The sequence below is a fragment of the Eretmochelys imbricata genome, chromosome 1 (genome assembly GCF_965152235.1).
Source record: "Eretmochelys imbricata isolate rEreImb1 chromosome 1, rEreImb1.hap1, whole genome shotgun sequence".
NCBI classification, from domain to species: domain Eukaryota; kingdom Metazoa; phylum Chordata; order Testudines; family Cheloniidae; genus Eretmochelys; species Eretmochelys imbricata.
The window spans coordinates 292356452-292373864 of record NC_135572.1 but is presented as its reverse complement, the minus strand read 5'-3'; the positions used below and the strand labels follow the sequence as shown (position 1 = coordinate 292373864).

At 40.9% G+C, this 17413-nt stretch overlaps 1 protein-coding gene across 1 annotated transcript in view; it reads left to right on the top strand.

Annotated features, from left to right (window-relative positions):
- TRHDE (thyrotropin releasing hormone degrading enzyme) overlaps nucleotides 1-17413 on the top strand; it is a 314740-nt gene that overhangs the window by 59761 nt on the left and 237566 nt on the right. Inside the window, exon 3 of the mRNA XM_077807737.1 lies at nucleotides 2060-2186. Coding sequence (XP_077663863.1) covers nucleotides 2060-2186 — 127 coding nt within the window. The remainder of the gene's footprint in view (nucleotides 1-2059; nucleotides 2187-17413) is intronic.

Sequence of the window (17413 nt, the reverse complement as noted above, 5' to 3'; positions counted from 1 at the left end):
TGCAACTTTTAGGTCTGTAATCGAGTGACCAAAGAGATTGAAGTGTTCTCCAACTGGTTTTTGAATGTTATAATTCTTGACGTGTGATTTGTGTCCATTTATTCTTTTATGCAGAGACTGTCCAGTTTGACCAATGTACATGGAAGGGGGCATTGCTGGCACATGATGGCATATATCACATTGGTAGATGTGCAGGTGAATGAGCCTCTGATAGTGTGGCTGATGTGATTAGGCCCTATGATGGTGTCCCCATCATAGGGCCTAATCACATCAGCCACACTATCAGAGGTTCGTTCACCTGCACATTTACCAATGTGATATAAAATCTCCCCACTGTAGTTTCCACTGAATGCATCGGATGAAGTGAGCTGTAGCTCACGAAAGCTTATGCTCAGATAAATTTGTTAGTCTGTAAGGTACCACAAGTACTTCTTTTCTTTTTGCTACAGACTGCAAAACTTGGACAATAGAGTACGTGGTAGGAAGTGGCCAAAGTAGGGGCGCTCGTGAGTACTGGACCTTTGATAACCTGATCTGAGCTCCCCTACGAACCCTGCTCCACACTAAGAAGGGACTGGCCCCTAACCACTAGACGATACTGCCAGCATCACACTGTCTTCAGATATGTTAACGGTTGTTATAAAGTAGACAGTGATCAATTATTCTCCATGTCCAGCAAAGTAGTAAGAAGGACAAGAAGTAATGGGCTCAATCTGCAGCAAGGAAGATCTAGGTTAGATATTAGGAAAAACTTTCTAACTGTAAGGATAGTTAAGCACTGGAATAGGCTTGCAAGGGAGGTTTTGGAATCTGCATCCTTGGAGGTTTTTAGACAAAGGTTAGACAAAGACTTGTCAGGGATGATCTAGGTATACATGATCCTCCTTCACTGTGGGGGGCTGACCTCCTTGAGGTCCCTTGCAGCCCTGCGTTTCTATGATTCTATACCAGCTCATCCTCCCCTTGTCCGTTTTTGGGTTAGCTAGCACCACTAGCCTTGTACAGCTGTTGCCTAGAAGAGACTTTGATCCCTTGTTTTGGGATGTTGAAGAAGTAGACTCCTTGTCCCTTCTAATTCCCATGTTTATCTCTGCAGCAGCTGGCCACAGTGTAGTCCTATATTAGAAGGGTATTTGTTGAAGAAATTACTGTTCCACTTTGGTTATCCAGGCAGGCAAATAGCTGAGATATTTTATACTGGACACATTAGTATCTGAATTGTATAAAAAGTATGAACAGCTTTAACTTACTTATTGCATTCTGGAAATGGAGGCCTGGAGCAGTCATATGGACTTCAGGGACGTTAATTGTTTGTGTACATGAACGAGCTTATAAATGGTTGTTTTTGCAGTCTTATTTTGCTCATTGAGGATAGCTGTGACAGTGCCAGAGAAAAGGACGAAGAATGAATTATATTTTTCGTACCCACTGTATTAATACTTACAGGGCTTGATATAATGTGCCTTTAACAAACCATGAACTTCTCTCCTACCTAGCCACTGCATCCTGCCTACGTTCAAAGTAAGCAGGGAACCATTATACTAATCCACTGTACCATCGTATCTCTAGCAAACACATGTAAGTGATTGGTTTGAATATTTATTTTGATGCAAGGTGTGTTGAGTCTTTTATTTGGCAATGCATACAGCTAGGAGATTGACTTTCTCAACTTTCAGAGTAGCAGCCGTGTTAGTCTGTATTCACAAAAAGAAAAGGAGTACTAGTGGCACCTAGAGACTAGCCAATTTATTTGAGCATAAGCTTTCGTGAGCTACAGCTCACTTCATCGGATGAAGTGAGCCACGAAAGCTTATGCTCAAATAAATTGGTTCGTCTCTAAGGTGCCACTAGTACTCCTTTTCTTTTCTCAACTTTGTTACCTCAATTGTGCAAGTTCTGTTCTTGCAGCAACCTCTGCTTTTCAGAAAGGTATAGCAGTAATATTTGGCTTTGTGAGACTAGAACACCCCAGCAACCTCAGAGTGGTTCACCTCTGCGATTAGGATGGTTTTAAAACATGAAAGTGAACTGATTTTTTTTTTGGCTTGTTTTTAATCAGGTGCGATTGTATGCAAGACCTGATGCAATCAGAAGAGGATCTGGGGACTATGCTCTAAATATTACAAGGAGACTCATTGAGTTTTATGAAGACTACTTTAAAGTGCCCTATTCCCTACCAAAATTAGGTAAGACTTTTCCGAAATTACTGTTTGTCCAAGGGAACTCTATTCTAGAGATTAGAAAATAAGGTAGTTTTTACTGGTAGATTTCAATGTGAAAAATTTGGGGGTTAAGTTAGAAGGGACATTGAACAGGAAATTTTAAAATTCTCCTAAAGAGAAGAAGCCAATTTTTCACCTCTTCCTCATCTTGCCTCTAGGTGCAACTACTAAACAACAATTGAATCTATTAGGCATTGAGACTCTAGAGAACAGAAGCTTTGCTAATCACTTCCTGCTTTCCTGATGCTCAGCATCACTATCATTAGATAGCCCTCCGGTTATATTTATTTAGTCATATGTACATTTTGATTGCTCAGCTGCAGAAGGGGAATAGAATTGAAAATAACAGTGAAAATGGGAAATTTACAACATTTAAAGAAAATATTTATTGATTAGTGTAGTTTCTTAATGATGATTAATATCTGCTTGACAGTATTGCTGCTTATTGAAGAGAATTGTTGTGAGCTTATTTTGCTATTTAAGTGACCTAATTGTAAAAGCTGTCAATTTTTTTCACATTTTCCTTCACTTCCTCTCCCCCCACACCTCTCCCACTCCCTTGAATATTTCACACTATATTATTACACAGTCCCTCCTTAAGAGTGCGTTTGATCAGGATCCAGAAAAATATATTGCTCAGCAACAAGAAGAAAGCTTGTGTTTGATCTGAAGTGTTAGAGTTTGAACCACAGGTGTTCATTCCAGGAGCTCAGGGCCTATTTCATTAAAGCACAAGCCTGCTGGGTAGCTTTATTAGTCTTACAACTAATGGTGTAGTAGATAGATAAAGTAATTAGTATTGTTTGAAGTGGGTGTTGCATGTATTTTAAATAAGAATGATGTGACTTTTTTGTCCTTTTTAAATGATGGGTTGCAAGCAGTGCTCTGTTAGAGGCATGGATGCTTATAACCATGGAACTCTCCTCAGACTGCAGGTTGCTGTTTGTATGTACTTTCATACCTGACTTTAGTATTGCCCACCCAAGGAATTGTGGCACTAAGGTCTGATACAAATATTGTTGTGGAACATTGCACAACTTCAGCTGGAGTAGTCAGAAACTTCTTCACATGACATGATAATGAATAAATCATGATTGCTTGACATTAGAAGTTCCAGACTCACTGGTGCCAAGTAGTTAAAAGAAAAAAATGGATATCTTTCTTCCCTTTGAAAATTTATAATTAGCAAAGAGACTTAGATTATTATTTTAGGTAGTTTAAAATGGTCATCTGGAAATAGTAGGTAGAGAATGTGTCTTCTTCTGTGCATCTTTAACAATTAAAATATTAGCCTTTCATCTCAGTATGTTTTGCTTGTTGTTGTTGCTACACAGCGGCATATTGTGTTAAAATACTTCAGAGGATTGAATGCCTTCCAGGTTAGTCTATTTATGGGATTACACTATAAAAATACTATAGTGAATTTGTAGTTTTTCTACTATAAATTATATTAAAAATACTAATTTAATTTTAAAATGTAATACTATTAGGTTTGGAGTGTATGAAGACTTAGTTATGATGTAGTTTATAGGATGATTAGTTTATAGGATGAAAAACATAAAAGTATCGTACATACCACCTATAATGTACAGTTTGTTTAGTATAAGAATGCTGGGAAAAATGTCAAAAGTGCCTTTGTGACTTACAAAGGTAAGTCTCGTTGGTTTAGATTCCTAAGTCACTTTGGCATTTTTGAAATGTTGCCCACTATGTGTCTTGGTATCTTTGTTTCCAGTTCAGCAAAGTTGTTAAGCAGGTGCTTAACTTTAAACATGTGAATAATGCCATTGAGTTCAAGATGAGAAAGGCTGCTGCCTTTTGAAAATTTGAGGAAGGATGGGAATAAAAAGATGTTAATGGGAGCTCAACAGGAACCCTAGGGCAGGAACCCCTAGCATGTCTTCACTAGCAGTGTTAAAGTGCTACTGTGGCACTTTAAAAAAAACACCTCCATGAGGGGAGTAACTACCAGCGCTGTTTATACTGGCACTTTACAGCACTGAAACTTGAAGTGCTCAGTGGTGTGTTTTTTCACACCCTGAGCGAGAATGTTGCACCGCTGTAAAGTACCAGTGTAGACATGTGGTGGAAGAACCAAAATATAAGAGCCGTTATGTAATGGGACCAGCTATGGGGAAAACCCCCGAGAATTTTTCAGAGATCCAACTGAGAGGAGATGCCAGAGAAAAGTCTGCATTAGATTTGTCTGTGGAAGGAGTGAAAGGTAGGTGTATTAGGGAGAATGTGGTAGTAAGAGAAAACTGTTTTGCTATCAAAAGTGAGGAAGAAGTTTATCTCAGAGACTAGTTTACTTCACTCAGTAAACTATTATTGCCTCCACGACAAATGCTCATAGACTCCAGTTAGAACTTGTTGAAAAGTGCCGATTACTTTATATGGGAGTTTTTATTTTTAAAGAAATGTACTGCAAAAAATTTTTTTCAAATGAAAGTCCAAAACAATTTTTTTTTAGATGTTTTCGGGGGAAAAATCAGTTTTTGCAAAATTGGCAAATTGAAAATATTTACTGACTAAAAATGCGATAATCAAAAAAATGTTTGGTGAAAAGTTTCAATTTTTGGTTTCAGGTTTTTTTCAGTGACACTTGTGGTAGAAATTTGAAGTTTTCCGTAAAAATAATTATTTTGGCTGAAACCAATTTGTTGTTTAAAACATTTTGATAATATTTTGACTAACTTTAGCTACAGCTTAACTTGTTTTCAGTGTAATATGAGACAAAATTACTTACTGGAAGACTAGTTATTGTATTGTTGTCAAGTGTCCGGTATGTTTCCTTTCATTCTCCTGTGCTATTGCTGTGTGTGTGTGTGTGTGTGTTCAACTTTTGTGTTGTTTTTCACATTTCATAGTCTCATCACTTTTATGGAAGTGATGATGTAAGTCTTGTGCTTGATGCTGTCTTGTGCTATGAGCTTCTGTATGCTTTATTGCTGTCTTTTGTGTGTTATCATCAGACTGCCCTATTAACAGCCTGTAGCCCTTGGTCAGGCACTGACATTGTCTGCTTCTTTTCCCATTTTGACCATACGTATGATGTGTGTCTGGGGCCTGTGGACTCCTGTTTTGTGTTGGCATTTTTGAAAGATCTGCATAGATTCATAGATTCCAAGGCCAGAAAGGAGCACTGTGGTAATCTTGTCTGGCCTCCAGTATAACACAGGCCATCGAACTTCCCCAAAATTATACCTAGAACAGATTTTTTTTTTTTTTTAAATCCTATCTTGATTTAAAAATCACCAGTGATGGGGAATCCACAACGACCCTTGGTAAATTGTTCCAAAGATTAATTGCCCTTGCTGTTAATAATGTACACTCTATTTCCCATCTGAATCTGTCTAGCTTCAACTTCCAGCCATTGGATTGTGTTACACCTTTCTCTGTTAGATTGACGATTGGTTGAGCTTCTGAGCCGGTTAGGCCCATTGTCATGGGCTTTGATTTGTGCATTCCAAACTGGCTCCAGTTATCTGAGCTTGCCTCAGAGTGGGATAAGTTTCTTCATATGGACCAGTGTGGTTTGCAACTGTGGTTGTATGATATGTTTTTGACTGTGCTTTTAACTGCTGCCTGTACACAAGGACAATTGTTTGCAAACACTGTTTGTCGAGTGTCTTTTGTGGACTGCTCCAGCTGTTCTGTGGCCTTTGGCACTATTAGCAGATAGATAGTAATGACTTGGGATGTTGGCTCCATCTGCTACATTAGGTTGGACAAAAATCAATGATTAAAACAAAACAACCCAGATTTTTTAATTTAAATTATGGGTTTATTTTTTAAAACTAAACCTATTTAAAATTAAATTTGAAATTTGCCAATCTATATTAAGGCCTCAACTTATTATAATTTATTCAAATCATTTAAATTAAATACAAGAATAATGTTAAGAAGTATATGTTTGTTACAAAGCTATAAAGAAAGTCAAACCACTGAACTACAGGGAAGTTACTGGCTTTGTCCTTGGAATCAGAGTTTGTTGCAGTGCTGAACCAGCTTTTGACAGCAGTAGCTACTTCTGCAGATGCACAGAGAACATTTTTTTCATTTCACTTTATTCAACTAGTCCTCTGTGGGGACTTTTGCACCAAAGAATTAAATTCTGCACACAATATTTTAAAATTCTTCAAAATTTGGCATATTTTATTTGTCAAAGTAACACAATATAATCATTCCAGTTTCAGTTATCTTGGTAATTTATTTCAAAATACCTATCAGCAAGTATGGCTGTAATAATACAGACAAAAATAAAAGATTCAGGAAATGTTTTTTTGGCAAGTAGATTCCTTATCAGGAAAATTAATACAGTTTAAAAATTAAACTACAATACAGAAATGTATTTCCTGCACCCCTCGGAAGCAGTGCAAAGGCCTCGGGGAGAGGGAAAGACCCTGGGAGTGAACCTGGAGGGCCTTTGGTGGGAGAATCATAGAATATCAGGGTGGGAAGGGACCTCAGGAGGTCATCTAGTTCAACCCCCTGCTCAAAGCAGGACCAGTCCCCAATTTCCCCCATCCCTAAGTGGCCCCCTCAAGGATTGAACTCACAGCCCTGGGTTTAGCAGGCCAATGCTCAAACCACTGAGCTATTCCTCCCCCAATAAGCATGGAGCACTTATTTTTTGCAGGGGAAGGGATTGTTAGGGAGTTGGGGAATCTCCCCTGGGCAGACCCTGAGTGACCTCTAGCCTCTCCCATTCAGTCAGGCACATGTGTCCCTGCACCCCCTGGACTCAAATCGCAAGTAAAATTTTAATCATATAGTAAATAGAAAATGGTGCATGATGCATTTCTTAACATAAAAATAGAAACATTAAGAATTTGAATAAATGTAAGAACATAAGACCAAACGTCCATCTAGCCCAGTATCCTGTCTTCCGACAGTAGCCAATGTCAGGTGCCCTAGAGGGAATGAACAGAACAAGTAATCATCAAGTGATCTATCCCCTGTCACCCCATTCCCAGCTTCTGACACCATCCCTGTCCATCTTGGCTAATAGCCATTGATGGACCTATCCTCCATGAACTTAACTAGTTCTTTTTTGAACCCTGTTACAGTCTTGGCCTTCACAAAATCTTCTGGCAAGGAGTTCCACAGATTGATTGTGCATTGTGTTAAAAAAATACTTCCTTTTGTTTGTTTTAAACCTGCCGTCTATTAATTTCATTTGGTGATCCCTAGTTCTTGTGTTATGGAATAGAGTAAATAACACTTCCTTATTTACTTCCACCACTCCAGTCATGATTTTACAGACCTCAATCATATCCCCCCCTTAGCTGTCTCTTTTCTAAGCTGAAAAGTCCCAGTTTTATTAATCTCTCCTCATGTAGCCGTTCCATATCCCTAATAATTTTTGTTGCCCTTTTCTGAATCTTTTCCAATTCCAATATATCTTTTTTGAGATGGGGTGACCACATCTACATGCAGTATTCAAGATGTGGGCGTACCATGGATTTATATAGTGGCAATATGATATTTTCTGTCTTGTTATCTATCCTATTCTTCATGATTTCCAACATTCTATTTGCTTTTTTGACTGCTGCTGCACGAGTGGATGTTTTTTCAGAGAACTAGCCACAATGACTTCGAGATCTCTTTCTTGAGTGATAACAGCCAATTTAGACCCCATCATTTTATATGTATAATTGGGATTATGTTTTCCAATGTGCATTACTTTGCATTCATCAGTATTGAATTTCATCTGCCATTTTGTTGCCCAGTCACCCGGTTTTGAGAGATCCTTTTGTAGCTCTTTGCAGTCTGCCTGGGACTTAACTATCTTGAGCAATTTTGTATCATCTGCAAATTTTGCCACCTCACTATTTACCCCTTTCTCCAGATCATTTACGAATATATTGAAAAGGACTGGGCCCAATACAGACTCCTGGGGGACACCACTATTTACCTCTCTCCAGTCTGAAAACTGATAATTTATTCCTACCCTTTGTTTCCTATCTTTTAACCAGTTACCAAGCCATTAGAGGACCTTCCCTCTTATCCCATGACAGCTTACTTTCCTTAAGAGCCTTTGGTGAGGCACATAGTCAAAGGCTTTCTGAAAATCTAACTACACTATATTCACTGGATCCCCCTTGGCCACATAGTTGTTGACCCTCCTCAAAGAATTCTAGCAGATTGGTGAGGCATGATTTTCCTTTACAAATACCATGTTGACTCTTTCCCAACAAATTATGTTCATCTATGTGTCTGACAATTTTGTTCTTTACTGTAGTTTCAATCAGTTTCCCCAGTACTGAAGTCAGGCTTACCGGCCTGTAGTTGCTAAGATCACCTCTGGAGCCCTTTTTAGAAATTGGCATCACATTAGCTATCCTCCAGTCATTTGGTACAGAAGCTAATTTAAATGATAGGTTACAGACTACAGTTAGGAGTTCTGCAGTTTCACATTTGAGTTCCTTCAGAACTCTTGGGTGAATACCATCTGGTCATGTGACTTATTACTCTTTAGTTTATCAATTTGTTCCCAAACCTCCTCTTATGATACCTCAATATGGGACAGTTCCTCAGATTTGTCACCTAAAAAGAATAGCTCAGGTTTGGGAATCTCCCTCACATCCTCAGCCGTGAAGACTGATGCAAAGAATTAATTTAGTTTCTCCCCAATGGCCTTATCATCCTTGAGTGCTCCTTTAGCACTTTGATTGTCCAGTGGCCCTGCTGTTTGTTTAGCAGGCTTCCTGCTTCTGATGTACTTACATTTTTTTTTGCTATTACTTTTTGAGTCTTTGGCTAGCTGTTCTTCAAATTCTTTTTGGCCTTCCTAATTATATTTTTACACTTCATTTGCCATAGTTTATGCTCCTTTCTATTTTCCTCACTAGGATTTAACTTCCACTTTTTAAAGGATGCTTTATTGCCTCTCACTGCTTTTGTTACTTCGTTGTTCAGCCACGGTGGCACTTTTTTGGTTCTCTTACCATGTTTTTTAATTTGGGGTATACATTTAAGTTGAGCCTCTATTATGCTGTCTTTAAAAAGTTTCCATGCAGCTTGCAGGGATTTCACTTTGGGTGCTGTATCTTTTAATTTCTGTTTCACTAACCTCCTCATTTTTGTGTAGTTGCCATTTTTGAAATTAAATGCTGCAGTGTTGGTCTGCTGTGGTATTTTTCCTGCCACAGGGATATTAAATGTAATTATATTATGGTCACTATGACCAACGGGTCCAGCTATATTCACCTTTTGGACCAGATCCAGTGCTGCACTTAGGACTAAATCAAGAATTGCCTCTCCTCTTGTGGGTTCCAGGACTAGCTGCTTCAAGAAGTAGCTATTTAAGGTGTGAATAAACTTTATCTCTTCATCCCGTCCTGAGGTGACATGTACCCAGTCAATAGGGGAATAGTTGAAATCCACTATTACTATTGAGTTTTTTATTTTAATAGCCTCTCTAATCTCCCTGAGTATTTCACAGTCACTATCACCATTCTGGTCAGGTGGCCGGTAATATATCCCTACTGCTATATTCTTATGATTAGAGCATGGGTTACTATCCATAGAGATTCTGTGGTACAGTTTGGTTCATTTAAGGTTTTTATTTCATTTGATTCTATGCTTTCTTTCCCATAGAGTACCACTCCCCCACCAGCACAACCTGGTCTGTCCTTCCGATATATCTTGTGCCCTGGTATTATTGTGTCCCATTGATTATCCTCATTCCACCAAGTTTCTGTGATGCCTCTTATATCAATATCCTCATTTAATACAAGGCGCTCTAGTTCACCCATCTTATTATTTAGACTTCTAGCATTTGTTATAAGCACTTTAAAAACTTGTCACTTTTTAGCTGTCTGCCATTACATGGTGTAATTTAATCGGACTTCTTTTCATTTGATTATTTCTCATCAGACACTACCAGTATTTTATCAGCTTCCATCCGCTCCTCTTTACTAGGATATAGAGAACCATGTGCGCTTCCACACCTGTCGGTTTCCCCCCAGCCCTTAGTTTAAAAACTGCTCTACAACCTTTTTAATTTTAAGTGCCAGAAATCTGGTTCCATTTTGGTTTAGGTCCAGCCCATCCTTTCTGTATAGGCTCCCCCTTTCCAAAAAGTTTCCCCAGTTCCTGATAAATCTAAACCCCTCCTCCCTACGCCATCGTCTCATCCACGCATTGAGACCCTGCAGTTCTGTCTGTCTAATTGGCCCTGCGTGTGGAACTGGAATCATTTCAGAGAATGCTACCATGGAAGTCCTGGACTTTAATCTCTTAACTAGCAGCCTAAGTCTGGTTTTCAGGATTTCTCTCCTATCCTTCCCTATGTCATTGGTACCACTGGCTCCTCCCCAGCACTACACATAAGTCTATCTAGATGCCTTGAGAGATCTGCAACCTTCGCACCAGGCAGGCAAGTCACCATGTTGTTCTCTCAGTCATCACAAACCTAGCTATCTATGTTTCTAATTTTCGAATCCCCCAGAACTATTACCTGTGTCTTCCTAATAACCGGAGTTCCCTCCCCTGGAGAGGTATCCCCAGTGCGAGAGGATACCACATCATCTAGAAGGAGGGTCCCAACTATGGGTCCCGTCTGCTCCAGTTGGATGTTCTCCTTCTCTGAGACTTTCATCCTCCTCAACAGCACTGAGGCTGTCAGACTGGGGGTGGGACCGTTCTACTGTGTCCTGAAAAGTCTCATCTGTGTACCTCTCTGTCTCGCTTAGCTCCACCAGCTCAGCCACCCTGGTCTCCAAAGCCCATACATGGTCTCTGAGGGCTAGGAGCTCCTTGCAGTTAAGATATATAATTACTTTAGCCTGTCTGTCTGTCTCTCTCTGTATATATATACCGAGAGTGTATCCTTCTGGTTAGCAAAAAGAACTACTCTACTTAGTATAACAGTTGTATGTAGTTTCAAATCAACATATTTTAATGGCTACCAACTATTTTCTTTAGGAAAATAACTAAAAAGTATAAATACAAAACACAATTAAAATGTATTATTTAAATCAGGGTTTCCTGCTTGCTGATTTAAATTGCTTTGATTTAAATCAGTCCACCCTGCTGAACATGCTGTTTTTCAGACTTGCATGGCCTATGGCAGCTTCTGTGGAATGGTTATAGAGTTTCTGGCCTTCCACAGTTACCAGAGAGGATGAGGATGGGTTTCAACAGGGAGCTTAATAAATGCAAGAACTTCATGGTTAGGGAGTTTTCGAGTTACTGCTTAAGGTATGGCTCTTTGTGTTTATGTCCTCACACTACATGGTGTCAGAAGTGAGTGAATCCTTCTCCCTAAAAAATGAGTAAAGAAAAGAGACACCACCCCACTGACTGCCAGAATGGTGAGTGAGTAGGGAAAGTGGAAAATCAGGCAGGAGACCTCTGAAAGCTGCAACAGGAAGGTGGCAGAGCCCTGTCTCAGTGCAGTAATGGAGCCCATAGCACAAATGACTTTGTTAGAGAAGCTTGATTTTTGGCAATTCAAGCAGTTGAGCTTCCTGGATCTGTAGATTTGAGAAATTTTGTATGGCTTCTGGTTTAACAGGGAAGGCATAAGAAGATGAGGTAAATGCCCTGATGTTTGCCATGGGTGGTGCTGCTGCTGATATCCTATGTGCTAAACTCGTTACTGATGAGAAAAAGAAAGAATAGTCCAAAATGAGAGGCTTTTGGTACCCATTTCATCAGCAGACAGAATATTATTAGGGTTGCCAGGTGTCTGGTTTTTGATCTGAAAGTCTGGTTGAAAAGGGGACCTGACAGATGTATTGACCACACCAAAAGTCCGGTTACCGTGAGTGGGGAGAGGCACTGGGTCATCAACCTGCACCAGCCCCTGCTCAGCTGGGACTGTGTCCGACCAGCAGGCAGGCAGGCTCTGCATCCGGCTGCAGTTCCTGTCCCAGCCCCAGAACAGAGGGAGCCCAGCTAGGAGGGGGGGAAGGAGGTGGAGAGGATTCAGTGAGGAGAAAGTGGGGCAGGGAGTCTTAGGAGAAGAGGTGGGGCAGGGCCTTGCGGGAAAGAGGTGGGGCCTCAGGGTGAGGGAGGGTAGGCACAGGTTTTTAGAAAGTTGGCAACCCTAAATATTATATGTGAAAAGACCACATTTAATAGGTGTCACAAATAAGGAGAAACAGCTGAGAATTTTATTACTGCAGTTCATAACATTCCAAATATGGCAAGTTAAAAGAAGAACTAATAAGAGACAGGTTCATTGTTGGTATAAGAGACACCAGTTTATCAGCACAGTTTCATTTAGATCCAGATGTCTTACTAGCAAAAGCTATAGCTAAAGTGAGAATTGTAAGAAACAATAAAGAAACAGTGGAGTGACTTACGTGCTAGCAGCATAAGGGAGACTGCATTAGAAAACACTGACACAGTAAAGAGAAAAGGCACAAATGTGAACATAGCAAATTTGCAACATAAAAATAGTACACAACTAGCGAGTGGGCCCAAATAACTTTACTAGGAGGGAAGTTTGGAATAGCTATGGAAGGTATGGCAAGAAACCAAGCCACCAGCTCACAGTAATGTCCAGCTAAAGAGGTTTAATGTAGGAGATGCCACAAAATGGGACATTTTGCAGTAGTCCAAGAGTAATGGAAACAATCCAAGAGGTAGTGTTATCATCAGATGAGAATGAGTCAGTACTTCTAGGGACAATACCCCCAATAGAATAGAGAACACCTTGGTACACAAGCATGAATCTAAATGATGGAAGCCTTAAATTTAAAAATGATACTGGGGCAGCAGTCACTGCAATTCTAAAAAAAAAAAGATTATAATTGATTCCAGAAAGGAGATCTGCAAATACCAAATAAGATTCTATGTGGAGCTAGTGACATTATGTTGGATGTTTGTGGCCAGTTCTCTGGGAAACTGGAGAAAGGATGGAAAGTTCTTTAACAGATTGTATATGTAATACAAGGTCTCACAACTGCCCTACTAGGATTAACAGCTATACAAGGACTATATCTAGCAGAGAAGCTGGCATGCATTAATGGCAAGAAGCAATCTGTACAGGAGATTTATCCGCACATCTTCACAGGGTGAGGAAGGCTGTCAGGAGTACAAATTAAAACTGGTGACATCAGTGACTCTCTTTGCTCTCATAGCCCCATGCCTCATATCTACAGCCTTGCTAGGGAAAGTCAAAGAAGAATTAAAGAGAATGGAAGAGATAGGGATTATTTTCAAAGTAGAAGAACCCATTGAATGGTGTGCAGGTATCACTGTAGCAATGAAATCTAATGGCAAAATCCACGTTTGTGTGGACTTTACACAACTTAATAAAAGCACGTGCAAAGAAAGACACATGCTTCCCTCAGTGGACCAGACACTGGCTCAGTTATCAGAAGCCAAAGTCTTTTCAAAGTTAGATGTTACCAGGGGCTTCTGGAAATACCCCTTGCTAAAGAATCTTTACTATTAAGGTTTCAGAGTAACAGTCGTGTTAGTCTGTATTCGCAAAAAGAAAAGGAGTACTTGTGGCACCTTAGAGACTCACCAATTTATTTGAGCATAAGCTTTTGTGAGCTACAGCTCACTTCATCGGATGCATACTGTGGAAAATACAGAAGATGTTCTTATACATACATTACCTAAAAGCTTTTTACCTAAAGCTATTACCAACAGGAGAGTGGGTTTGTGGGGGAGGGGTGAGGGGGTGGGGAGAAAACCTGGATTTGTGCTGGAAATGGTCCAACTTGATTATCATACACATTGTAAGGAGAGTGATCACTTTAGATAAGCTATTACCAGCAGGAGAGTGGGGTGGGGGGAGAGAAAACCTTTTGTAGTGGTAAATACCCATTTTTTCATGGTTTGTATGTATAAGAACATCTTCTGTATTTTCCACAGTATGCATCCGATGAAGTGAGCTGTAGCTCACGAAAGCTTATGCTCAAATAAATTGGTTAGTCTCTAAGGTGCCACAAGTACTCCTTTTCTTTTTACTATTAAGTACATTCATCACCCTGTTTCCAATTGTCTTCCATTCCAGCATTTCCAAAAGAGAATCTCCCAGATTGTGTCAGGTTTGCCTGACACCCTTTGCTATGCAGATGATGTGTTGGTGAATGGCAGAGACAAATATGAACATGATGAGTGACTACATGTAATTTTGAGATGCTTCCAACAAGCCAGCCTTAATCTGAATGAGAAATGTGAATTTGGAAAGGAGCAGTTAAAATTTGTAGGACACATAATTAGGGAATTCAGCCAGATTCCGAAAGGACGACAGCACATTCTTATCCTTATAGTACTTCAGAAAGATATGCTGTCTGAAATCCATAAGGAACACCAAGTATAAACAAGTGCAAGGCACAGACACAACAATCGGTATGGTGGCCCAATCTGAACAGGCAAATTCAGACCTTAGTAGAGAGCTGCAACACGTGTAAGCAGGAAAAAAAAAATCACCAGAATTATTACTCTCTACATTATTATAGTCAATTACTTCTCCAAATATATTGACACTAAAGTTCATATTTACAAGACATGGAGTTCCTGAAGTCCTCATATCTGATAATGGGCCTCAATTTTCCCCTGAAACATTCCTAGCATTTGCACAGGATTTTGATCTGAACATCATAGTAGTGGTACACATTACCCCAGAGCAACAGGGAGGAGGAGAGAGTAGTGCAGACTTTAAAAAGCCTTCTGCAAAAATCAGAAAAGCAGTCCATATAAAGCAGTCCTGGCATATTGGTCAGTGCCTCTTGTGTCTGGACTGTCTCCACAGAATTTCTAATGCGGAGATGACTAATGATGCTTTTACCTGTGGCATTGATACAACTCAAACCTAAGCATCCTGACCTGAAGGAACTTTGAAAATGAGACGCTAAAACCAAAATTCGGCAACAACAGAACTTCAATGTTTGGTACAGAGCAAAAGCACTACCTGAACTGAGACCAGGCAACAAAGTTTGGCTCAAAAGCTCCCAGACATTTGGAACTGTTTGGAACTTGGGAGTAGCTCCCAGATACCATGTAGTGTAGGACTTTTCTGGAGCAATCACATTTATCTTCATTATTTCCCACACAACAAAGAGAGGTTCTGGGACTTGCAGGTACTCTGTCAGGAAGCGAGCCCCATCCATGCACAAACTCAGCAGAAGTGAGAACGCAAACTAGAAGACTGATCAAACCCCTTCAAAGACTTGATCTTTAGAATACTACTCAAGATTATTTAAATGCAATTGATAAAGGGACATAGTTATGTAAATAGTTTTAAGGAATTAGAAGTGTATTTGGATCTTTTGTGTGTGTGTGTGTGTATATATACATTGGTTTTATGTTCTGTTTTAATTATTATTAAAAAGAAAGGGAGACGTGGAGTTGGTATAGCATTCCTGGGCCTCAGTAGTTATCAGAGATGACAGGATGTGTTGCAGTGGGGAGGTTAATAAATGTAGGAAGTTTCTGGTTAGGGAGGTCTCTAGTTGCTGCTTAAGCCATGGCACTTTGTGTTTATGTCCTCACACTACAACTTCGGAGTACATTGGAGTAGTATATTTGTGTACCAAACAATATGCACCTTAGCAGTGAATGTGGATCAAAGATTAAACAGTTGAATAACCACTTTCCATACTAGAAGTTCTGCTGTACTCCTACAGATATGCATCCTCTCTTCCTGCATGCACTGGTATGGGATGGGAACTAAGTAGGTTTTAAACTGGTGAGTCTCATATCCACTTTATTTTTGATTAATGAGTAGGTTCTATGAAAATTCAGGGCACTTCTACAAATCTGCAGTAAAATTATATGTAGTGCAGTGGCGATGGAGGATGGGTAATGGAACTAGGAGGAGCTGTTGTTTGTTTAAGTTTGCAATGATATACTTTTTTTTTTTAATTGGTTTCTTGTGAATGGTGAATACATAACATACTCTCCAGCATGCTGGTGAAAATAAACTGAAATAAGCACAGGGTGTATGACTGTGAAATTGCAATATGTAATGTTGTTCCTTTAATATTTAGAGCACAAACTACAAAACTGTCTGCAATAGCTACATCTTGCTTAGGCGCCTGCAAAGTTATTGGTAAAGAAACTCGTTTGCAGTGAACATTTTAATCAAAAATGAACGTTTAATAGTTAACTCTCTTCCCCAAAAACAGTTAACTGTTTTTTATTTTTAGAAAGTTTTCCCTATCTTAAACATTGCTTGTGATGGCCACGAATGTGAGCCTAGGTACATTGCACAAAACATTTATTTGTACCAGCTTGACAAGTTGTCATAGTAAGTCACTCTCTCTCTTCAACACCCCCCCCGCCCCAAATTACTCCTGGGGGAATTCTGCTCCACTCCACAATGCATAATTTGCATAGAATTAATGTTTTGTGAAGAATTTCATTTTCCCCTGCAGAATTGGTGCCGCAGAGCTGCTGGCCACCACTAGGGGCCTCTGGACCCATTAGAGCAGGGGTGGGCAAACTTTTTGGCCTGAGGGCTATGTCTGGGTGGGGAAATTGTATGCAGGGCCATGAATGTAGGGCTGGGGCAGGAGGTTTGGGTGTAGGAGGGAGTGTGGAGTGCAGGAGGGGGCTCAGAGCAGGGGGTTGAAGTGCAGCAGGAGGCTCAAGGCAGGGGTTAGGGGGCTCAGGGCAGGGGGTTGGGGTGTAGGAGGGGCTTAAGGCAGGGAGGAGGAGTGTGGCAGGGGGCTCAAGGCAGGGGTTAGAGGGCTCAGCGCAGGTGGTTGGAGTGCAGGAGGAGTTGCAGAGTGCGGGGAGGGAGGGTAGGGCAGGGAGCTGGGGTGCAGGAGGGGTTGTGGAGTGCAGAAGGTGGCTCAGGGCAGGGGGTTGGAGTGCAGGAGGGGTTGCGAAGTGCGGGAGGGGTTCAGCAGGGAGCTCAAGGCAGTGGGTTGGGGGCTATGTGCGGGGAGGTTGGGGTGTGGGGTGCAGGAGAGGTTAGGGGTGCAAGAGGGGGCTCAGGGCAGGGGGTTGGGGTGCAGGAGGTGTGCGGCAGGGAGCTCAAGGCAGGGGGTTAGGGGGCTCAGGGCAAGGGGTTGGGGTGCGGGGTGCAGGATGGGTTCGGGGTGTGGGGTCCGGCCCGGTGCCGCTTATCTTGAGTGGCTTTGTGGTGCTAGTGGTACGCAGTGGGGCTAAGGCAGGCTCCCTGCCTGCCCTGGTCCTGCACTGCTCCCAGAAGTGGCCAGCATGTCCAGCAGTGGCTCCTGGGCGTGGGGCAGGGCAGGTGGCTCCACCAC